The sequence below is a fragment of the Pyrgilauda ruficollis genome, unplaced genomic scaffold (genome assembly GCF_017590135.1).
Source record: "Pyrgilauda ruficollis isolate IOZ18807 unplaced genomic scaffold, ASM1759013v1 scaffold80, whole genome shotgun sequence".
NCBI lineage: Eukaryota > Metazoa > Chordata > Aves > Passeriformes > Passeridae > Pyrgilauda > Pyrgilauda ruficollis.
This window is the reverse complement of record NW_024529933.1, coordinates 2,784,142-2,809,088: the sequence shown is the minus strand read 5'-3', so window position 1 is coordinate 2,809,088 and position 24,947 is coordinate 2,784,142. Positions and strand designations below refer to the sequence as shown.

The following is a 24,947-nucleotide window of genomic DNA, read 5'->3' as shown; positions in this document are numbered from 1 at the left end:
GCTTTCAGATTCCAGTGTTGGCAGGACCAGGTTAGTACCAAGTTCAGGATTAAGCAGGGAATTATTCATCATTGTTTTTACCAGTTTCTGGAAGATTTCTTACTGTTGTTAACAGATGAAAGGAATGATGCACCAAGTAGGATTTTTTCACCATCTGTCTAATTATCTGTTTCCTGAAAGTAAGGAACAGTGAAGAATGTTATTCTGCTGCTTTTACTAAGAATGTTTAAAAGCCTTGTCTCACAAAGAGTTTCTGTTGTCAGATGATTTTTGCAGTCAAGCAAGGCAGCAAAAACTGTAGCAACCCACACCTGCTTCATCAGAGAGGGTGCAGAAAAGTAGCATCCAAACTCAAACACTGTGGAGCAAAGTGTAGCTTGGCTGGAGGCTGAGTCCCCAGGAGCGGAGTAAGAATGAATCAAACCTACATTAAACAGAAACAGTTTTGTTCTTTTAAATTTGTGAACTATTTCCTTCACAAGAATTTTTCACCCGTGTGATGTGAGAGCTTCCCTGTCCTTTCATGAGCTCCCAGGGATGTGGGGACTGGGAGGCTTTAACTGCCAATGTGTTTGGTTGGAGATGGAGACCAAGAGTCAAAATAGCTGAAGTTAGTGGCAGGACAAACAGGACAGGTTCCACTGCCCCATGAGCCCCGTGTTTCTCTTGCTTCTTCTTCTTTGCTTGGTGCTTGGCACAAAAGGCTGCCTTTACTTTGTCTGCTGCTGGATACCTGGAGAGGGAAAGCTGGGCTGCTTTTGACAGCCTTCTTCAGAGGAAGACCAGCTGAACTGAAGACCTCTTAAGCAAGAGATTGTCATGTGCTGCTCCATTTCCACTTGAATGCCTTTGTCTTTAGATCGGCATACAGGTACCTCTGACACAAAGCTGTGACAGCACGACTTGATCTGGGCTTTCTGATTGAACTAATGGCTCTTAACTGCCCGCAGGGGCTAAAAATACCACTCGGTGCTTTTCCAGAGTATCATGTTCTGTTTCTCCTAGGTAATGGCATGCATTTGACTTTGTTGTTTGTTTCTTCTTTGCTTCTGTTCTGCTGACATGTATTTTTACTCTTTCAAGTCTTTATTCTTCTGATAACAGCCAGTATGTGCCAAGCACAATTCCAGCCCACCTTTGGATGTGTTTGTATTTGTTTTCCTGACTACATGGAAACGTCAGGGCATACAGAAAGCCTAATGCTAGGTTTGGCAGTGTGTAACACTGAAAAATGACCTTTCCTTTGCAGTTGTGTTCAAACTCCTTGAATATGAAGTCACTAGGTGACTCTTAATATACCACAGTCCCAAATATGAAGTATGGTTCTCTCAACCTCTTCAAGGAAAGAACAAGACTAAAAAGGTCTCCTGTAGTATCTGCCTTGACAGCATTCTTTTCTCTGTCAGGTACTTTAGCATGGTAGTTCCAAAAGTTGAATATAACGTTCTGCTATTTTAGCTTAAAATGAAATCAAGATCCTTATGTAGAAGATGTACCTGAAGTAAAAGGTTTCCCAACAGGTTATGAGAAGGACAGTTACCCATGGCTGCAGTTTTCACTCAGGGGCAACAACAAACCACCTGAGAATCTCCTTTGTTGGAGCACTCTCCAAACAAAATGTAGTGGATGCTTCTTTCTCCTATTGTTTATGCTTAGTATTTAAAATCCCACACAGGAAAACACTGTAAAAAGTAAAGTATTTTGTATTTTGAAGGAATACAGATCATGAGATCATAATGAGCAAACCTTCCTTTTAGAGAAATCTGTACAGTCGTATCTATTTTATTTTATCACAATAGTAAAAAGGAACGTAGCAGCCTTAAATGTAACACATTTCCCTCAAATTCCAAGCCCAGCTGAGGTCAGATATTTGCTTGACCCAAGCCAGGATAGACCCATGGATTTCAACAGAACTGTGCTAGTTTGCTATGATCAAAATTTTGTATTTTTGTAGTGTTTAGATTAATTGTTTTTCATTGTTACAAACCATTTCATAAAATGGCTCTTCTGAAAACCTCTAAAAAAACCCCAAAAAATAACAAATCTGCAAAATTAGGTGGTTTTGTAGGGTCACTCATTTCTGAAAGAACATTCAACCTGAAAGCCTGCTTGTTTTGCAACTCTCTTTCAAGAGTGATTTACAGCCTGGCATTTAATTCCCATAAGAAGAGACTGATGTGGAAGATAAAGACAGCACAAAGAATGCCACATAATAATATAGCAACTGTTCAGGCACTGAGCTCACCACCTACCATACATAATTAAGAGTATGTAATAGTTACTCTTACTGAAAAAATAATCCAAGATTAATTTCTGATGTAGCTCTGTACTTACAGCAAATCAAATATGAATCACAATATGATATAAAATAACTAGCTCTTGTTTGTTGGTTTGCATTCTTACCATAAAATTTGCCTTCATTTGTAAAAACTCTATCCCAAAGGCAATTCCTCGAGTGTCACCAAGAACTAACTTACAGCATCTGTAGGTGGAAAGTATTTTTTAAAGCTAACAAGGAAAATGAAAATAAAAAATTTCAATGACCCAAATGTTGAGGTCCTAGGAAGTCTTATAATGAAATCTTTAAGCTGGAGCTCAAGGGAAATTGCTTAAGAGTTGTCTTTGCTACTTACCTTTACACTGAGAGTGGTTTAAAATGAAAAGAATAGGTAAGAAACCCAGGAATACATTGATCTGTTTGATGTAGCACAAACACAATTTAACACAACAAGGAGCAGAGGGTCTTTCTGAGTAGGGTGGTACTTAGTGTTATAGGGAATTAAGGACTTTTGATTGGCCATGTGAGGTGTTGAGTAACCCTTCTTGCCTCAAGTGATGAGGAATACACTCTCATGCTATTTTAAAATATTTGTTCTTTCTGGATTTTGAGCTTTTTTAAAGTGCAGTGTTTTAGATGTGACTTTCCAAAATACTCTGTAAAAGATTATTCTTTGTGTAATCAGAAGCTCATGTTCCTTCTGTATTTTTCTTTAAATAACCTTAAAGTGGAACTTGGCATGTGGGGCAAGATTGTTGGGTTTGCCCCTCCTTCTTGCTTCATCTTGTTTAAGTAGTGTGAAGATATGGGAAATCCTCTTCAAAAGGTGTGTTGTGAGTAGAAGCTCCCTTTCCCTCCCCTTTTGGATGCAGGGGTTGGGAAAATGAGCAGAGATGTTCAGTTTGAGACCTCTCTGCACAGAGGAGGCTGTCTGGAGAGGTGTGCCTGTGTAAAGGTCAGGGAAATACATTTTTGATAGCAGGTTTGTGTCTACTTTCCTTGTGTGGTGAAAAGGGTTTATGTTCAAGGTCTTTAGCTGTGCACATTTTTTGTTTGCTTAGGAATATTTTACCAAACAGTTTCAGCTTTGCTTTTAAGCTGAAGTACCAATGGAAGTGCCTCACAGATTTCTAAGTCTTGCTGCTGTAGGCATTACTGCAATATCTCAACTTTGCTTTTTTTATGCATGTCTCAATTTTGAAACAGCAGGACTGTCAGAAATCTGAACACAGAAAGCACAGCTTCTTTTATCAGCGGTTGTGGAGGAAGTCCTTTGAGGAGCACTGTCAGCTCAGAAATGAATTTTGCCAGGGGGATGCTTTGTAGATATTTATGATTGCTCAGGTCACACAGTGAAGAGTTTTAAATATTTCTTACTTCTCTTTTGAGAATGAATTTTATAGGTTGATGAAGAGGAAAAATCAACATGGTTAGGATCTAGATACTCCTTTCTGTGCTGATTTTAAGTCAGATAATTTTATACTGACCTCTTAACAATGTGGATTTTTCTGTACATTAAGTGAAAAAGTTTATTCTTGAAAAGCAGGACAGGCGGTTAACCAAGGCACCACTATTATATAAGCTATGCAGCCATATAATATTTAACTAGTCAGGCTGGTCTGTTCTGAATTGTTCTCTCAGGAAAGTTTGATTTCCTTAATCCAAGCAATCCAAAGCATGGAATTTCTTCACAACCATTATTTAAAAACAAACAAACAAACCACACAGCTTTATTCTGGTAACAAATTTAGTTTGAGTACAAATTGTCCTTTGCTTCATTAGAGATCCATGGACGATTCTTCTAAGAAAGTATGTTGTATTTTTATCTACTGGGAATGTACTTGTGTTGATGATGATCCTGCACCTGCAAGATTTCTCTGAGCTTGTGCAATCAGACAGGCCACCGGCTGTTCTGAGACTCATGCAATATTGGTTTCATTTGTCTCTGTTCTTCATGAAAAATGGATTTAATATGTTTCTAGTAGGTTTTTTAAAAAGTCATGTGTAAGGGTTTTCTTTTTAAACCTGAATATGATGCTCTTCACAAAAGGGATAACTCAATCATTATTTACTTATTATCTGTGTTCTCTTTTTTTGTTCTGCATTGTCCTGTTTTCTGTGGGTTCTGTGAACATGCCATATTTGTGTCTCTGTGTGTTCATTGTTTGATGAGTGGTGTCAGTGCATATATACAGATCCATGTATATATCTTCCTGCTCTCGGGGTCATGTCCTGCATCTGAAATGCTCATTTAGCTCAGCTTAATGAGCACTGCATATTTATGCCACTTCAAGCATGGTGTGTTGTCCCTGTGGAGGCCATTTTGAATTTGAGGAACAGTGTCCTTGCCAAGGACTTTGGTTGGCTGTAACTGATAAAGAATTCAGCTGGCTAAATGTACTTTTACCTCTTGGTGCCACTGTGAACAGGACCTTTTCACTCTGCTTTTCCTCTCTTGCATTTAGCTTTCCAGTTGCCACTGATGAGACCAAACCCATACATTTCATGCTGATCAATATAATTTAGCTACTTCAATATGATTTAGCTATTATGGCATGAATTCACTGCAGTTCTACAAGGTTAGTTTATTTTTTATTCATGTTTTTTCACTTTATAAAGAATGTAATCCTGAAATAAAATCTGTTTTTCATAGAAGACCTAATTTGTTTGATAAGACATTAAATAATAATAAGAAGAAAAAAGACTGCAGTGAAATCCATGCCTTACTGCTGTATATTTTCATTAAAAGGTTGTTGACATTTCTGTCTCTATCTAAGCTATGACATCATTGCTGGATGGAATGGTTTACACTGGCATCATTTGTTGAAGTGAAGTCTCCAGTGAAGTCTTATTTAGACTTCTGCATTGTTGTTTTTGTTTTGTTTTTTTTTTTTTTTTTTTTTTATTTAGCTAAACAGGTATACAGATGACACATAAAATCTTTAAGGCATTTTACCAGATATTTGTTGCTTTCTCTGAAAATTTTAGGAATCCAGTCCTATCATTTAACTAAAACAGAGATTGAAATATCCTTACAATGTTGATGACAAAAATCATCCATCTTTATTTTCTTGTATTACAAGGTTTGAAGTAGTTTCATGACTTGCTGAATTTTGCCATCAAATACACAGGAATATTCAATATTGTGCTCTTTACCTCATAAATTAGGCAAAAGAGAAGTGAGTCTCTGTTTAAATTAGACATGCTGACATTTTAGCTCTCTAATAGAGAAGTTCTTTGGGATGTTGTGGGGTTTGGAGGAAGCTCACAGCAATTCTTTAAACAAGACTAGTGTCCTTGATTGTAAGTATCTCCCTGTCTGCATTTTTGAGGGTATAAGAACCTTATAAATGTAACTTATGTTGTTTCTTCCAAAGCCTACTAAAGTTACTGTTCCCACTGACTTCAAACTTTGGATCAGGCCCTTCTTTATCCATATAATAGTGCAAGTATTTTTACTCTGGATGATTTTGTGACCTGAAATGAATCCTTATGTTTCCATGGTAAACAACAAGATTGAAATGTGATGATTTATGTAATATTAAGACCTTTCTTTTCCTCTTTTGAAATGTTTAAAATGTGTGTGTCTTTTAGTAAGTGTTTCATGAATCATCAGACCTTTCTAAATGTGCTTTTTATGAACTGTATATGAAAGAAAGGAACTGAAGATATATTTTTCAGCTTATGCCATTTCCATTTCTGCTCTTTTACTAACCCATTATTTAGCTTCTCAGTAGATTTAATGAGGAATTATTTAAAGCATTCACAGAAACCATTTGAGAAATAACATAATCACGTCGTGATATAGAAAGTGTGAAAAGGGGTACAGAGCTGACATGAAACCTCTTAATGTTCTGAGCCTGTAACTGGAGAAAAATGCATTTCACTAATTTTGTTAACAATGAGATATTATTTCTTTTTTAAAAGCTATTCTTAATATGAGCTACAAGAAAAGGCAAGGCTGGGATATGGCTTTGTCACTATACTTTGAGCTAGCAGGCACATTACCTCTGAAACAAGTGAAGTGATGGGGGAACAGCTCTCCAGATTTTGGATAATTCAGGTCTAAAAGGAAAATATAGGTGAAGTCATGCAGAATAAGGAAATTAAGGGTGAAAGCACTCCATATAGCATAGCTGCTGTATAGATGAAAGAACTCACTAGGACATAGCCAAGAAACCTGATGTGTTGTGGAAAGCCCCTGAATCAGTGACCTGCTAAACCATGGCTGTCTGTGCTGTGTGCCAAGCAGGGCATGAAGCGTTTAGTGATGCTCCATGAGTCTGCCTGTGGAAATCACCAAGACAGACAGCATTTCCCTAAATGCCAGAAGAAAATAGAAGTTAAACTCTCTACCTGCTCTTACTCTTGAGAAGCATTTAACAGCAAGCCCTCTGTTAGTTTAACTCTGCCTGATCTTGTCCTAAAGTCCAGAGGAGGAGGAGCAGAAGGAGGACCTGTGTCAGGACCTTGTGTCAGGAGACTGTAGAAACAGTGGGACCTTCCTGAGCCTGCTTTGCAAGAAAAAGATGGGCATGGGGAGATGATAGGAGATGAGGATTTTAGATGCATCCTACTGCTGGTCTACTGCATCTTAGGGCAATGTATAGATACTGGTAGTTAATGGGAGTTCAGCAGCATGCTCACATCTCCTATTCTTCAAATAGTTTTTAAGAAGACTAAGAAATAAGTAGAGGAAGAATTAATTGTTATTGTAACTTCTCCAATTAGAAGTAATGTAAGCTATTAAGATTCCTGAATAGCAAGCTTAAAATGTGGGTTACCTGTGTACTTGCACTCTCAACATGGGAATTTCATAGTAGATTATCTTTAGCATGAAGAAAGCTGAAAAAGACACTCGGTTGACACATTTCTCTATCTCCAAGCAGTGATGCATTATGCAGTTTAATGGAACTGAGGTAGACTTGAGATGGTAGGAAATCACAGATAATGTGGGTGCTAGAAAGTGTGCAGGAGCTAAGCAGCACCTGGTGAAGTTGATTTGGCTGCCAATGTGCAGCTGTGCCAGGATGGGGCTGGCCCTCATGGAGTGGTAGAATGGCTCTGCACAGTCCTCCTGCACTTCTCCTTTTGCTCACAGGACAAGCTGAGTCAATCCTGCTCTGAGCAAACTGGAGGTAGTTAGGCCAGCCAGGCTCCCCAGTGGCTGCTCCACCAGAGCCCTCTCCTTCCAGGGCAGCCTGCAGAAACATGGAGCTGTGTCCAGTTTTCAGCTGGCAGACTGATCTGCTGGGGCTGTGTGTAGGGCAGAAGTAACTGTGTTATTTACAGACTCAAACTGACCCTGGAAGCAGAAGGGAGAGACTCTTCTAATCTTTGACCTGTGCCATTGTTTGTGGCTTTTTCTGAAGCTAAGTCACAGCTGTCCTCTCACCAGCTGTTCTTTGTGATAACTATTGCGTCTTAAAGTTCCTCTTGGCCTTGAGGAACATCAAAGTTTTCTTGGCATTAATTTGAAAAAATGAAGATAAATTATAAGTGAAAATAGCTGTCAAATAATTGTATAAATTTATGTCCTTGTCACTCCTGTATATAAACAGTTTGAGGACTTTTCTCATCCTGTCAGATTGCAGCTTGAAAGCATCTCTACAAATCTCAGCAAGGAGGGCAAGCATCTTAGTACCCTCTGCTCCATTCTTCTTGACATCTCACATTTGTCTTTTGGTCTGGAAATTTTCCTTGTTTCTCACCTCTGAGCAGAGAGGATTGATTTATTGTCTTTGTAGGTCTTGCTCTGTGATGTGACACGTTTTTACATCTGCACAACTAGAAGGCTACTGATCAGTTCTTTGCCCAGTACTTTCAACTCATGCTATTACCCCTTCATTCTTTCCCATTAAATTGACATTTCAGGGATGAAAAAAATTCATGGCCATATTAAAGGAGATGACTTCTCTTTGCAAGTAGATTTTCAATAACAGCTTCTTAGACATGTTATCAAATTCCTCAGACTTGGTGGAGCAAGTTCAATTGACATTGGGTAGCTTAACACAAAGTCAGCCTAAAAACTTCTACCTAGGAAAGAAGGAGTTTCTGTTGGCCTGAAGTGATCAATGGGATACTAGGAAAGGTTTGTTTTAACAGACTGAAAAAGCCTCAGTCTAACATTTCATCATAAACATTTATTGACAGATTTTCATTTATCAAGAACAGATTTTTCCCAATGTTTTCATATCAGAAATACAAAATATGTAACAGTACCTGTTGATTGGTTTGCTGTTTGGCTCTCAATTTTACCCTTTCAGATAAAAGAGATTAAAAAAATTAATTGATTAACTGAACATAGTGCAGTTAAAATTCTTTTATGCTTATCTTGGGATTCTGAGTAGTCTAGCTGTTTGAGAGCACTGTATAGAGATTAGGAATTTACTGAGAGTCAAAATGTGCTGAAATGTTCATTGCAGTGTGCTGGGTCCTGAGCAGGTGGGACTGGAAATGCTTGCATGTAGATTTTTCACTGAGGACATTGCTGATGTCAACAGAAGGCAAGCCCATCTCAGACACAAATAACCCAATAAAGCAGACCTGTGTTGGCTAGAGTCACCCAGGTCACAGACTGGAGGGCAGAGCACATCTTGTGACACCAGAGAAACATGTTGTTTTTGTGGCTGAGCCAAAGGGAAACATAGGAAAATACTCTCTTTTTGGTGAGATTTGCTCTCAGCAGATAATTCATGGCAGCACATTCAGTGTTCATGTGAGCAGATGTAGTTTCTCTGAGCCTGTTTTTTTTTTAAATGCTCTTACATCAGGAGCTGATTAGCCTGATTAGGACTAGGCATTAGTTTCCAAAGGAAAACCAGCAGTGGCTAATCTGTGAGAGAGGAAATCTCGGAGCCCTTTACATCATCACTGTGCAAGTGGCTAAAATATCAGGAACTGAAAAATTGAATCAGGACTGACATATAGCACAAATCAAACCTCACATTTCCAATAGAGCCAGTGGTAGGTGTTGTTGGATAGCGTCACAAGACTCTGCAGGCACAAGTCCTGCTGAATTCAGTGAAAACTGGCATGTGAATTTCTGTGTACAGTAGCTCCTCTTTGCCATCTCTGGCTGAAATGAGCACTAAAATTAATTTCTTTGTTGTAGGTTCATGGAATTGTAAAAGGACTTGACATCAGCTCATCCCCTGCCCCAAAGTGGTTTATTTCCTAATAGCAAGTGAAGGTGTGGAGAAATAAGATAGCCTGTATTTAATAACTTTATTGATTATAATTTTCTTGGTGGTAGTGTCAGAAGACACAGCAAAAAGTATAATCTGTGTCTGTACCCCAAGTACCTTCTACATAAATGACAGACTGTCCTTGCACTCTGTAGCTTGACTGACAGGCCCTGATATTTGAAAAGTACAAGCAACAGAGTTCTTTCAATGTGATTTTAAAATTTATTTTTACTTTTTTTTAGTAAAAACAAGCATGTCTTTCTTACCTTGTCTTTATGGCATGTGACATTAGAATTAGTAAAAACTTTTTTGAGACTTTTAACCTTCATCAGAGTATTTCAGAAAGAAACAAACATTTACTTAATACAGGCAGGAGTTTCTTAGTAGAAAGTAATTTTATGATTGTTATGACATTAGAGAAGGGTGTTATAAATCCTCCAAAATACTTAAAAGGATTTAATATAGAAGGAATAAAGTTAGCTCTCGCATAGCTAGTTGGACATAAGTAGATAAGAAGCTCCTTTGAATTTGAAATGTGTCTATGTAAGCCATATGCATTCTGCTTAGTTCTTTCCTAGCATAATCCTCAGAAACTTCACTCCTGGAGGATGTGGGAGGAGGATTCAGTCATCTTAAGACATGTGGATCACTAGATCTGGTCCTGATGTGAACGTGAGCCAGATTGCAAGAGCTTTGCTGACACCAGCTAGAATAGTGTTTCACACAAAGTCAAGGGAGTATGCTCAGTGAAATAGTTATTACCCAGCTTGCGTAATCCTCCCAGAACCTGGCTCACTATTCAAGTATTCTGCCAAATGTAGCAGATCAAGATGCATCATAAAATATTTGCACCATGTTTGAGATATTAGAACAGGATCATAAATCAGGCATTTGTGTTGTTCTGGAAAAGCTTGTCAGAACAATTTCTTCTGTATTAGTGAAACCTTTCTGCACCTTTTCATCACACAGCATTCTATTCTGTATTTCTTTCCTCACTGATGACCTTGTATACCCTATCAGGCATGACTTTACTTTGGACTTCTGCAAACTATTTTGTATAGAATAAAGCATTAATTACTTTTTTTTGCCATAATTTTCTGTCTGCAGTTAGCCTGATCTGGCTGTTCTTCAGACACCTCTTATTTTAGTTGAGCTTTGTGCTGAAATGACAGGCCCTTCTATTCGTGACTCAAACACATTGCCAATTCCTGCATTCCTCTGCTAAAAGATGCAGTGAGGACTATAGTGATAATCCTGGTAAATGAGAGTGGCAGATTATTCTTTCTTCATTTCTGCTTCCATATACTATGGTGCCAGCACAAACTCTGCACTTATTTTTCTAGAAAATAGGTCCAAACCTTCCTCTCTTTGCTGAAGCAGGAAGAAGCCACTTGCTTCTTTGCTGAAGCAGGAAGAAGCCACTTGCTTCTTACCCACTGGAGGTCAGCACAGATCTTCACAGGAACTAGGGAGAGGCCCTGTGGGCTGCTATGGAGGGGAAATGTTGTAACAGTGGATATGATGCTCAGTGTGCTATGAAGATGTGTTGCTCTGCAGTACCTGATGTCATCTCAACACTCTTAACAGCAAATCACTTGCATGTCCTTCCACTGATTGAGGCAAAGGATAGAAGGGGGTTTTGAGACACATCTGCATTGTAAAGAGAAATGAATATTGGCATTGAGCTTTAAGTAGCAACCACTTGAAAAAAAAAAATCAAATTCTTTCCAAGTGTGTGGAGTTCCCTTGTCTTGTTTTTAAGGTTTAGGGGAGAATAACCCCGTTCCATCAAACAGATTGAGAATCAGGTTGAAGCAGTCAGGAAGGATGATAGGTCTGCAAGTCTTACTGGAGACAAAAAATAATCTCCAGTAATTTTTCATAGGGTCAGAGTTTCATCCATAGATTCTAATGTTTGAAAACATCCTGATGTCTCTGTTGTGTGACAATCTGAATCACAAAGACAGTGGAATGAAAGGCCAGAATGCTGCAGGGAAAAAGAGCAAATCTTGAGATCTGGAAATCTCAGTAAACACTACTGATTTAAAAAGCAGTGTTGCCTTGTTCAACTACTTCCACGAAGCCCCACAAGTATTATCCAGTCTAAAGCTGTCTTCATATTTTGAATGTCACAGGAAAACATAGCAATGAAGGATTATTTGGCTTTACTGTTATTTAATAAATTAAGAACCATAATACAGCTTTGCAAGTGATTAATGTGGAAACTTCTTTGACAGGGAATAGATAAAATAATTGAGACAAAACAGTGAAACTGACTGTATCAAGTTCTCCCTTTTTCCTACAAAAAACCTTAATCTCACAAGCATTGTTCAGAAATTGGAAAGACTTTCTTACCGCTTTTTCTTTTATGTGGTAATGAGATGACATAATTGTTTTTATATGTATATGAGGTTTTTTTGATAAATTTTGTTTAGCTTTATTGACACTTTTCATATTAGATGTGAGCAAAACAAGATGATGAGCAGAAGAATGAGAAATACAAGGTTTAAACCCAGATCCTGAATACAGCCCATTACTGCTGTCTGTTTGAACAAAAATTTGTCAGTGCTAAGGGAAAACAAACAAAAATGTTTCCAGTGCTTCTTCTGAAAAGGAGAAGAAGGCAGCAGCCAATGTCACTGCTATCAGAAAAAAGGTGTTTCTGTCAGATAAGGCACCAAGAGCACATTCCTCACTAAATCTCTCCCTGAGATGCCTAGCCTGTGTAGTGCTGTTACTAACCCCTTGCTCTGTAATCTCTCTGTATATATGTCTAATTTATCAGTTTCTTGTAGATTGTCAGCAGCCTGCTGCCTCCATACCGCCACACGGCTCACAACTAGCCAGGGGGCCAGATTGCCAGACTGTCAGGTAAACTCCACTAACTCTCCTCTCTTTGCACACAGCTGCATGCATGCCTGCCACCCCCTCCTCCTCCTCCTCGGACAAAAGCTCTTCACTTTTTCTCTAACAGCAAACCTTTAACAGCTTGAGGAACAGTGGTAATTTCTGCAGTGACAGTACCAACATGAGTCACAGCATTCATGCACTTGTTTCCCTGTAAAAATATGGAAAAAATGCCAAGCTGGATCTTGCAGCCCTCATTTGGTATTTTGATGCAGTTTCTCTATGATGCCAAAGCAGTAATGAATTTATTTTGTTGCTAGAAAGATTTACTTAAATTAAATTTACTTTTAATTTCAAGGGTAGGTGCAGACTTCTCTCTTGTAAGGTGGCATTTTAAAGGCATTTGTGAGATTTTAGCAGGCACTTATAAGTTCTCCCTGACTTGGAAACTCAGACCTAAAGCAATCAGTTTTTAATCTTGTTTTTAAAAGTAAACTCCTGGTGTCCTTGCTCACAGGTGGTGCAAAGGCCACATCGTGCTTCTGGGATGGCTGGGTTAATCAAGGCACAACCCCAAACCTAAGCAAAGCAAAAGGACATTACAATAATTTTATCTGTTCATGGTACATTCTGTGCTAATATTCACTTATGTCTATGCTGTCATTGGAAATAATTTACATTGTTTTTAGGCCTTTACCTCAAACTGCAGTGACCAAGTTTGTGCCTCTCTTTTACTGCTTACAAATTGGAAGTACTATTATCTTCTTTATTATGCAAGAGCAATATGAAAATTTTACAAAGAAGTTCGTGTAAACTCATTATAACTGGAAAGTATAATTTACTGATTTGCAGTTTGGAGTTCTACAAGTTACATTTAAAATCCTTAATATGCCAGTAAAGTGATGCTGCTGTATTTTAGATGTTAGAGCAATTTGAGATTAGCAATAGGTGTTTTGGAGACACGGAAGGTTAACATCAACAAGTCTTATTTTAACCATACTTAATTTAATTAAAGGCTATTCAGTTCCTTCCAGAGCTACTCTCTTAGTGATGAATATGCTCAAATAACCATCCCTCTCTAGATGTGAACCAACAATTACTTCTGTAATTTTAAAATATCTTCTCAGAAATCTGCAAACATTACCTTGTTCTGATAATTTAAAATATGGTTAATATTTTAACAACTTCAGATCAGTCATCCTACAAACAGCACACACCTTACACACTTAGCTGAAAAATTGACTTTCAGGTGGCTATTGTTTTTTACCACTAGATTTGTACTCATCTGGTGAAGTAGAACAAAACTGATTTTGATATATTCACACTGCTGCCTTGCTTGCCTCAGCCACATTACCTGCCCAGCTCTGTAAAGCAGTGAAGCATAACAATAGATTTAATGCAAGTCAGTATGATGACATAAATTGTTGAGTTGTTTAAATAAAGTAATTGGAATCTGGAATAAAGTTCGAGGGCGTTTAAGGACCAATTAGACTTAGTGAGGTTTGGATTTTCTAAATGCAGCAGAGAAGAAAGCCAGGAGTTTGTCCCACCATTCCTTGTCCTCTGACTGTCCCCAAAGTCACCCATTTTAAGAGAGAGCTGTGCTTGGTTTTTAAAGTCTCCAACACAATTTTTGCAGTAATGTGACCTCTCAGTGGCATTTCACCCAGGACTAAACAAGAGCGGGTTAAGGCTTGTGCTTCACACAAATGAAGATTTTCCACATCCTGCAATGTCCAGTTGTGTTCAAACCAGTTAATACACCTGACCATAGCACAGTAGATTCACAGAGAGCTTTCCCTCATTCGTTAGCTATACTATGGTTTTTAAGTGGTACTTCTATAACTCTGGCATCTTTAGTAATTGTGATTCCAGCTCACAGGCTTTGGTAAATCTCTCTAGATAAGCAGCACAGTTTCAAGCCAAATGAGACTCCAGGGTAGATGTAGTCAATTCATTTTAGCTTTACACTGGTCTTTTTGCTTGAATCTGCATGTTTCAACTGAAACTTGATAGGAGGATCTGTGTGAACTTTCCTTAAGAGATTTTTTTAAATTAAACTAATGCAACAGTTCACAAAAGTCTCACTCTGCCTTCCATGTATCACCTCAGTTTCTAGGTCTAGGGATATGGAGCAAGCAACCAAATCCAGGCCTGCCCTGACAATTACTGGATGCTGTTCCCCCTTCCCTGCACCTGTCTGATGGACTATATTGGACAAGACTAAAATATTGCCATTATCCAATATTAAAAAGAGCATGTCCATGTTTGGATTATATTCAAGTTTCTGTTGAATGCACTGAAAACCTAATTTTCATTATCAGATGCCAAAACTCTAGGCCCAAATTATCTATTAATAAAAAAAAAGGCCACAACTCCCTCATACCTCAAATTAAATTAATATTGCCTTTTAATATGAAATAATACTTTTATTTTTATAAAGCAGGAAATAAATTTTAAAAAGGGTAAAATATGCAACTTAACACATGCAAAATTTCTGCATTCTGAAAATATCATTGGTCTGTTTATTTTCCTTTGCTGATTTGTTACAGTTACAATCAATGCCAGGCAATGTTGCATGTGAATGACATCTCTAAGCCACAACAGAGTACTTGCAAACACTGAAGGGCTTTGCACACCATTTCCCAGTTAATTTTAGAAATACGTGATTAGTATTTTGAGTGCCAGGGAAAAAAATAAAAGAGCTGCATAAAGCCAGACAATAATACTAACACAAAAAAATTGCACAGGCTTTATTCATCAATTCAATGAATACATCCCCAAATGATATCAGCATTTAAAGAGATGTTCACAAAAAGTCTGTAAAAACCAAATATTTTTAAAACTACACATATCCCATTGGGTGAATGTAACAGTGTTCTTCCTTATTCTCTGTTTATAGTCAAAAACTCAAGTTCTTCCATGTCTCTGTGTTGCTTTGTGTTATTAATCTGCCCTGCCATCCTCTGCTGTCTGTGACTGCCAATGTGTCTGATAGCTCAGCTCCAGGACCTGCTGCCACCAGCACCTCTCCTGCCATAAAAAGCACATTGAATGCCACGTGTCACTTGCTGATTCTGATGCATTTTTTGTTCATGTACTGCTACAACAATCTGCATTAATGAACTGGATGAATTGTGTTTCTGAAGAGAGGAAGGTATAACAGCAGAGTTTTAGAAAAAGATTTGAATCTGTTGGAGCTGCAGGTGATGTGGTTATATATGCTGTTATAAATGTTCCTGATAGCCTTGACATTTTTTTTCTCTTCCTAGTGCCCTTAATATTTATTATTGGTTGAAAAGGAAATAGCGAGACAAATTTTTCTATTTCTTCTGTGCACAAAGTATGCTTGTATTTCAAAGTAAGAAGCAATGCAGAATTACCAGGAAAAGAAAATTAATATAACTCCAAGCACAGTGCTTAGAATTGCTAATCTGAGCATAGCGTGGGATAGTCTGTAGTACAGCTTTTACAGTCATGACTGGCTTTGTACTGAAGGTCACTCCATAAAGTTGTTATGGTTTATATTTATGTAGAGGAGAATCTTATGTGTCTCAAGGAGGTTTTTTCAGGCCACTGATGGTGTACATAACTAGTTGCAACTACAGCCATTTCCTCACCAGCCCTCTTCCTTGGAGCATGAGCATCTTTTGTTGCTTATTTTTAAAGTTAGGAAGGAAGCCCCAAAAGACAAACACATCTCTGCTAACGAGCAAGGTGTGTGCGTTGAGTTTCTGTTCCTCTCTGGCAATTATAGGAGTCCTGTTTAAAAAGAAGCAAGGCAGCAAGGGAGAAGAGTAAGCCAGTGTTTGTAGGGTTGTGTAATCACCTCCTTGTTTGTCTTCCCCAAATGGCATGTTTAGATTCTAATTCAGTTTTCTGTCTCTGGAGGAATTAAAGCTAGTGCTTCTCCTAAGCCTATCTTGAAAACTTAGGAGGTGCTGAAGCCAGGAGCTGGCTCTTGATGAGTGGCTAAGTTTGAGAGTAAATACAAAGCTTTTGATCAATTGCAGTCACTCCTGACACAGTCATTGGTGTGGAGCAGGTAAAGATCTCAATAAGATCTCTCTGTGGATGCTGTATCTGCATCTGCATTTGACAGAATATGACAGAAGGAAAGGATGGATATAGCCATGGAAAGAATTACTTCTTCTGAGGGGTCATAGTCCATAACACTGCGCACTTTGGGACTGAACTGTTAGACAGCTGAGCATAAAACAAAGCTTGTGGGATCGTGAGCTTCTATAACCTCCTCTCACAACCAATTTTGCAGTCAGGAAACTCATCTTCAGGAGCACTGATGGGAAACAGGATCTAACTTAAAACATGCAATTATATGATCTTCAAATCAGCCCAGAGGTGCAAGGACTGTAGCTCCCGTGGAATACCTGTGTATTTGTGGTCAAAGCCTCCCAGATTGTCTGATTTGAAAATGTGGACATTGCCATCAAGTTACTTAATGGTGGTGGTGCACACTTCGTTCTTTCTTCAGTCAAACACAATGTCATCTCTTTGTTTCCTTAAGTAAATGCTGTGTGTGAAAACTAAGGACATTTTCAGTACCACTGGCATTTCCAGTAGCATTTTTCCAAACACCTCTGGCATTTCAAATTGATTAATTTCCAGCAATAGGCTAATTGCATTCCTTCAGCCAGAATTCCAATAGTCTGTGCTGCAGAGATAATATGTAAAAGCATGGTTTCTAAAGAAGGAAAACAGAAAAGGCAAATTCTCTTGAAGACAGAGCCATAAATGATGGTGCTTTATCATACATCACAGTGTTGAGCTTGGAATAACTTCAACACTGTAAAACATTTGAAGCATTAGAGGAAAAAAGTCTTCCCAGACACATTAAAGAACTGGGAGTCTGTTTCTCCTTTTTTTTTCCTTTTCCTTCTCTTTATAAACAAAATTTTCCTGCATTTTGTTTTGATATCTTGTTTTTCTGCAGCTCTGCACCAAGAAGTGGGGTGTGGTTGTGTTAGCTGCACCTTTTCTTTGTTGCTACACCAGTCCCTGTAAGCTGGTTCAGACCTCTCTGCACTATGTGCCAGTGAGTGCTATAAATGCACTCTAGACAGGTAAATTAACAGGTGAATGCAGTTATCAGACAAATTGTACATGAAAAACAGTCAAATGACAGAAATATATGACAGAATGAAAAGGATTCGAACAGCACAAAACCCCGAAGAAAGCAAAACATAAGAAATCCTCACACTTTGGGAGTGTAAATTCCATAATATGTAATGGTTAAGGGGCCTGATGAAGAAGGCTACACTGTATTTGTACAAATGAACTAGTAAATAGGTCAAATTCAGTAAGACATCACATTTTCAAAGAGCTATGAAACCTGATTTCCAGCCTGGCACAGTCCTTAATTTCAAAAAGTGAATCAGCTGCATATAGAAAATCTTTAATACCCATGTTGACATGACACCTGCATCTTGTCCTTCAAATTTGCTCTCCCATTTCACGGATGCATTTTTTTCTCCTCACAGTCTTTGTCATCCCAGCATGCAAACAGCAATTGTGTACAGGAATTGTGAAGTGGGATATCTGGTCTACCTCACAAATGCATCCAGGTCTCACTGCCTCTCTGTGCACTGAGAGTTTTCTGTATGTATACTGTGTATCTGAGGATATAGATTTAGAGATGAGGCTTCACCCCCTTTTAAAGTTCATTTCCAGCTCTGTACTATTTACATGCTTGTAAAAAGTTTGCCTCGTATTTTAAGCACTTTTTCTCTTTTCTTTTTAATTTTCAGTCCTAATGCTCTTCCAGAAGAGCAGCCACATTCCAGCTCTCAGTGTGCCCCTCTCAACTGTCTCTCTAAGCCTCCTCCTTACCCCTAATCTTCATATGCAACGTAAGAGAAAATGCAAACAGAGTGGAGCTCATGCAACAAAGGTTGGGGTTGTTCCCAGCAAGTGGGTAGACAATCCTGCCTTGTTGCTGCATTGGCAAGTCTGGATTCATGTCCCCTGCTCTGGCTACTGAGGGAAGGTTGAGAAGAAGAACACAAAGCACAGAGCCCAACCTATCAAGAAGACTTTTTGTGGTTCCTCTGATTGTACTCAAACTGTGCTATCACAACTGAAGTGTAGTGAAATTTAACATCTCAACAAAAATGTTCCTCCCAGCTGCTTGGCTTTACCTCTGAAATAATGAGAGACTGAAGCCAATGTTAAAAAAATATGTTACAAAAATCCTACCCTCACATCCTCTAAGTTCAGCCATAGGAACCAGTTCAAATTTCTTTTTGTCTTCAAGGGTGTGATATTTATTTCTTACTTTATTTGCACCAGAATTTTGTGTTTATGAAATACAATCCCTTTTTTTTTTTTTTTTGTGACAGTTGTATTTAACTAATTTTATTTTTTAAATCCAAGCAGAAATAGCTGCAGTAAAGAATGACTGTGTTAATATTAAAAAAAGGCTTGTTGTATTGGCCAGCATATGGCCAATTTTTATTGCACAAAAATGTTGGAAATGGGTTGAATTGGAATGTTAACAATGACTGTATATTTTGCTGCTGCACTGATATTGTTTATGCACTTGTTTTTTAATTCCTATTACACTAGCTTCTGGTTTTGTTCTAGCTCTTCACTGAAAGATAATTATTAAGCCTAAGAAAGAAATTAAAGGATAATGTACTGATTTGTTTTCAGTTGTTTGCTTGCATTGTAATTATACTTCTTGCATCGTGTATTGGTGCTGTTTTTTGGGATTACTTTCTATTTGGTATCTGAGAAAGAAAATCTAAAATAAGTAAAATGCTGTGTGCTAATTGAAAACATTCTTTCCTCCCACTCCCATATTCAGGATCCTAGCTCGAGGCCTTACCAGGAAAGACTAGTTTGAGTGGGGAAGTCGTGTGCATTTCGAGTGAAGTGTTCTGTGCAGAAAGAACTCATGCAGGTAGGGTTGATGGTGTGGATCAAAGTCAGCAGGACTTTGCTGTAGTGCATTTTTTCCTTGCCAAAAATCACAGACACAGAACCTTAGCTCATGTCAGTTTATGACAAATACTCAGGTGATCAACACTACGCAGACTCTATCGCAACAGTGCACAGTGTTCCTAGTTAAAGATTCTTTCCTGTAAAAGCTGAGTAAGCCTGGTTTTTTTCTTGAAAACAGTGAGTTTCAGAAGAAAATCAAGGATAGGGGAATTTATTTTGCACAGTACCTGGCAGCAAGGGAAATGGCTAAACAGAGGGTTGTGGTTCAGCATCTGTGGGTTTCCTATCTGGTCATCAGCTGGAGAAACAAGTCTGCAGTGCTGCCTACTTGTTGGTAACTAGCAGGCTCCTTGTTTTGTTAGGTGGCCTTAATTTATTTACAGAAGAGAGGCTTGGATATTTCACATGCCTTTATTCCTTCTCTGCAGCACATGTTTGACCAACAAGTGGGAAACGCAGAACAGCCTAAGGTATGGGGCAGCTGGGGAAAAAAAAAATGCTGCGGGCGTGGCTGAAACAATTCTTTCAAATTCTGCCTGAATCTGAGAAAATGAAGTCAGCTTTTTAGTAACAGTGCTTACCAAATGTTACAATACAGAAAACATCAGCAGAGGAAAGAATCGGTGACCACTCAGTGTGCCTAACAAATCATTATTACCGTAGTACCAAGAACAAAGGTGCTGTAAATAGAAATATTTTATGTCATCAACAACGTCTGTCGTGTAACCTTGGCAAAGCAGCTGAGCTATAATAACAAAACAGAGATAGAGAAAATAGGAACAAACTGATACCCAGTCCTGATCAGATCAAACAGGTAACACTTGTCAGTGTTTTAACTTTGGTTTCCATGGGGTTCATGTGATTCTTCTCATATACCTTTACATCACTATTCAGTATCATAATTAAACTGCCTGTTGTCTTGTCATAGAAAGCTCAAGTGAAACCTTGTTCAGCTCCACCATGATGTCTGACACTGAGTTTAGCTGCGATTTTGATTTTTTAAAAAATCCCCACAGTATTTTGTCTGAAGCAAATTCAGCTTTCAAAAAGCATCTCCAGATTCCTGACATTGTCTGACTGGTGTAAGAATATCTGTGTCCAACAAAAACAGGTACTGTATATTGTTAATAAGAGAAGGAGTTTGCATAGCACTTTGAATGCAGTTACCACTGACTGCACTTGGAATAGTTTTTCCTATTTTTGTATCCAAATCAAAGGCATTTTCCTAAACTTTAGTTAAGCAGTAATTCAGTGAAATACATTTCCTTTCTATATAGATACAAATTTATTGGAGAAAAGAAAAGGTATCAAGACAGTTTAAAAACATATGCATGTCCATGTGGATCAAGACTTATGAAAGAACATCCAGTGGTACAGAAGTTGTGGCCCTGTTTTATATAAATAAATGTTTTTATTCTCTTAAGTTTTAAATTTTTAATTCTTAAGTTTTCAATTTACATTTTTTTAATATGTAATAAAATGTAATTGTTGGAAATGTGAGAGAACTAGAAACAAACCAACTTTGATGTACAAATGGTTGTAGTTATTGCATTGTAAGTTACAAAACTCTGTAGGTCCCTGGGACAACTTTTGTCAGTTAACCAGTATAAAATAAAATAAAATACATACCTTGAACTTAAGATGAAAACCTCTTCTTTGTTATATATTGATTGATAATATAAAACTTCATGAGAGATTTTGTAGGAAATATTTACATGCAGACAAAACCAGAAACAAAAGCCTGGGGTTTTTAAAGGGTTGCAAAATATTACATTTTGCCCATTTAAAATCAGTTTCTGTTGTGTTGATATCTATTCTGATTTTTAAGGATTAAGAAAAAATGATACATATATTTGTGATGGTTGAGTATACTTAGAAACACTACTATGTCTTAGTATACTTAGAAACACTACTACTCAGTAAGGAGGAATTCAAATCCTGCTCTGACTTTTGTGTCTGAAACACAGCTTTTGTTCCCTATGATGGCCTTGAAATTTCTTTGGATTTGAAATAGCATACTCAAAATAGAGTAATTTAGGTCAAAACAGGAGCATTTTGGTTTGGGTTTTATTTTCTGATGTAGTGAAAAATTATTCCTTGTTCAGTGAAATTATCTGCTTGTGGAAATCCAGTTTATAGGAAATGTGTGAGGAAAAGAAGAAAAGGAAAGAAAACCCACAAATACAATGGGAGAAAAAGATGAAAAATAAATTGTAAAATGTAATAGTATGTAAAAATATATTTTCTATCAGTCAGAACGTATATGGAGGTTTTAAAGAAAGAGGACATACCTGTTTTTCATGCTAATGGTATAGAATTTTCTGCCTTCTAAATAGGGGCAGTAATGATATTCTTTCTGATTGATCTGATTGACAGGTTGGCATCTCTGTGCTTTCTCTATCCACATTTTTCACCGTAAATTAATGTAATCATAGCTATATAGCAGAGTTCATAGAATGAAACTGTAATTAACGCTGCAAGTTTTAATGCCAAGTGAATTTTCAGTTTGTTTTTTGTTTTAAAAGCAATGACGAAGTTGTTTAAGCCATTTACCATATTAATGTGTGTACGTAAAGGAGATTATGTTATGAAATACAACCTCATTTAGGAAATATGATCTCACCTATGAAGGCTGCTCACCATAATCATGTTGGATTTACTTAAGCAAGCTGTTGGTAAAATCCAATCCTGACCCAATCCTTATCCCACTGGGAACGGCACCCAGAGTCCGGGCCCTAATTTTGGTACCAATCTGATCATTCATCCTGCATTGCCAAAGTCAGTAGCTGTGCTGCCAGCTCCACTTACAGCTGGACTGACCATCATCATCATAAGGCATAGATTACATCAGCCTTTCTGAGGTCTGTTCCTTTCTTTGGCAGAAGATGCATATCCACTGAAGTTACAGTAAATTTCTTTCTTTTGTTCCTTGGAAATCTTCATTTGAGAATGGCAGGGACTGATGTTTTACCTTTGAAGTATGATAATTGCTATAGTTACCTCTTTAAAAATTCCAGTCATCTCTTCTTCAGTTTTCCTTTGCTGTGTGTGCAGTGAGTCTGAAAGGGATAGATACTATTCAGACGTTTTTTAACCATTAAGGGGTTGGTTTTTTTTTGTTTTTTTTTTTTAGTGTAATTAAGCATCCTATGGAAAAGAAATAACAAAGTAATTGCCTTTCGCCTTCAGGCACAAATACATCAAAATATGCAATGGAAAATGTGTGCATGACATTGTTAACATCGTGTAGCTTCTACATATCCATAACTAAGCTAGAAAATTCTTATTTCTTGTGTGATATGCATATTCCTCTTGCTAGGAGGGCAAGAGAACTATCACAGAGAGTCTGTATCTTTCATTTGGAGGTGCACAGCTTAAATCATTGGTTTTTAATCTGTTTCCTGTGGAGTTCTTGAAAATCCCCTTTGTGAAGTGTAATGGCAACCAAGTGACAAAGTGACAAAAGGTAAAGGAAAAATCCAATATTTCATTACTGGAGTTAATGTGTGGGCAGACTCTGGGTGATAGAGCCTTGTATTTCAAAAATGTCTTTCTACAAAGCTATTTGTTTTGATTATCATGATTTGCTGTAAAAGAGTGGATAAGCGTGTATGTTTTTTCTCAGTGTTAGTAATCTGAGTTTTTATTGAATATGTGATTGCTTAATTTCAAAAATATTTTGGAAAATCAATAAAGAGAAGCATTTGATAAAAGTTTCAAGTAGACTGGCTTGCTATCTAGTTGGTATTTTATCAGCTATGAACAAGAAATAAGAGTAATCTAGCTTATTTTATTATTATTTCTCCTGTTCACAGATATGGCTATGTGTGCTATGCCAGTGGTTAAATTAAGTCCATTTTATTACTTATTTCCCTATTGATTTTCAGCCCTGTGGTTTGACTGTTAAAGGGTTAATTAACTTGATCCTTTGTAAACAATTTAAAAAAAAAAGAAAACTGATGTTTTGTGATTTTTGTAATCTATTGAATGTTTCCATTTGCATGATGTTCTGTATTTAATGAACCATACAGATTGCTGTGTTCCTTTCAAAAGAGTTTTGGCATTGGTGGAGTGTGTGACAAACACAAATTTGTATACTGTATGTTTACTGCTGTAATAACTCAGCTACTCCTATGTTGAATTGACATTATGTTGTCCTGCCTTCTTGGGGTTAAATGATGAAGTGTTTCTAGGTGGTGAAGAATACAAAAGTATGTATGTTCATTTGCTAAAAACTGAATATTGGAAACTCTTCTTGTTGCTACTTTATGCTAAAAGCAAAAAAGTTAAATAATTCTTGTTTCCAAAAATGCATCATTTATTTTTTAAAATTGAAGTAATTCTCATGTTAACTTTTCCTTGTCCTAGTAGACAATCCTAGATTAATACCTTGTGAGGGATTCATAAAGTCTGTGCTTGTACATGTGTAATATGATCATGCAGTCAAATGGTTGGGAAAAACACTCTAGTGCTGAAGAAAATAATTAAAAGAAGCTGATATACTGGTTCTTACATCTTTATGTTCCAATTAAAATTACAGTGTAATGCATAACTGTTCCAGTGAATAAACTGGCCATTTTTGTTCATTTAACACCATTCTGTCTGGTCTACTTCTATTTACAGCACTTTGCAGTGCTTAGAATTTCACAATCATTTTATTCTTAGAGATCAATCAAAGGTATCAAAAAGGAAATTAAGAAGGAAAATCCACATTAAAGGAAAAGGGAATCAGAATTAAAGCCAAGATGCTTCCTCTGTTTTCTGAGTTTGTGGCAGATACGGTTTCCCCATGTAGTGTTTCCAGCAATTTGAGTGATCTCTGAAATGCTGCAACACCTGCATAAACTTTCAGCACAAGGACGCTCTGTAAGATGCAGATCTCCATCCTCTGGGGATGTGGAAGCAAGAGACCTGAAGTCAACATAAATTTGGCTTGGGAATGCTGTACCATACGTGCTTTTTTACAGTAAAAAAATGTCCTTTTCCCTTGCAGAAGAGCCATGCTCTGAAAGCAGAGAGGTGAAAATCACCCCACATTGATCCAGGAGCTCGGCCCTGGCAGGAAGGTGGCTGCTGCAGCTCCTCCAGTGAACCTTGCTGCTCTTAGGGTCCCTGAGGGGTAGAAAATGTCCAGCTTTTACAAGTGGGTCAGGAAGATTGTGGAGGAAGCATTGCATCTCCAAGCTTGCTGTGGTGTTTGACTCAACGGGAGCTGTTGGACAGCTGGGTTGGTTTTTGGCTGGCTGGGGAGGTGCTTTGGATAGAAACACAAATTGTGCATGGTGACAGAAATGGAGTCCAAGAGCTGTATTTGTCTGGGTTCTTCCCACTTGTCTATTTTTTTCCTTTTTCTCACCTAGCAGAAAACGTCTAGGTAATTTCTGCCTTGGGAAGAAGTATTACTCCATATTCTGGAGCAGGAGGTAACTTCTGACCATTGAACTGTTGGTTTTGTGCTATATACACAGCAGATTTTAGTGGGAAAGATCCTGAAGCTAAAGTTTACAATGACTGTTGCAGGAATTCTTGTTTCTAGCTACCTGCCTTAATAAATCCTGCAGTTATGCATAAAGAAATGCAGAGCACTTCCAGTTGTACCTAAAGGCAGCAGGAGCTGTGGTTTGACTCTCCTAACACTAATAAAACACTGACAGGGCACTGGCAAGTGAGGTGTG

The 24,947-nt window shown here is 37.8% G+C and overlaps 1 protein-coding gene across 3 annotated transcripts in view; it reads left to right on the top strand.

The window, feature by feature from the left end:
* LOC121364333 (protein bicaudal D homolog 1) overlaps positions 1 to 23,863 on the top strand; it is a 49,741-nt gene extending 25,878 nt beyond the window's left edge. Inside the window, exon 7 of one of the 3 annotated variants that reach the window (XM_041487517.1) lies at positions 18,078 to 23,863. In XM_041487517.1, coding sequence (XP_041343451.1) covers positions 18,078 to 18,310 — 233 coding nt within the window. In that variant the 3' untranslated portion in view covers positions 18,311 to 23,863. The remainder of the gene's footprint in view (positions 1 to 18,077) is intronic. The other 2 variants (XM_041487518.1, XM_041487519.1) reach the window with 2 other exon arrangements.
* Positions 23,864 to 24,947: the final 1,084 nt, after the last annotated feature.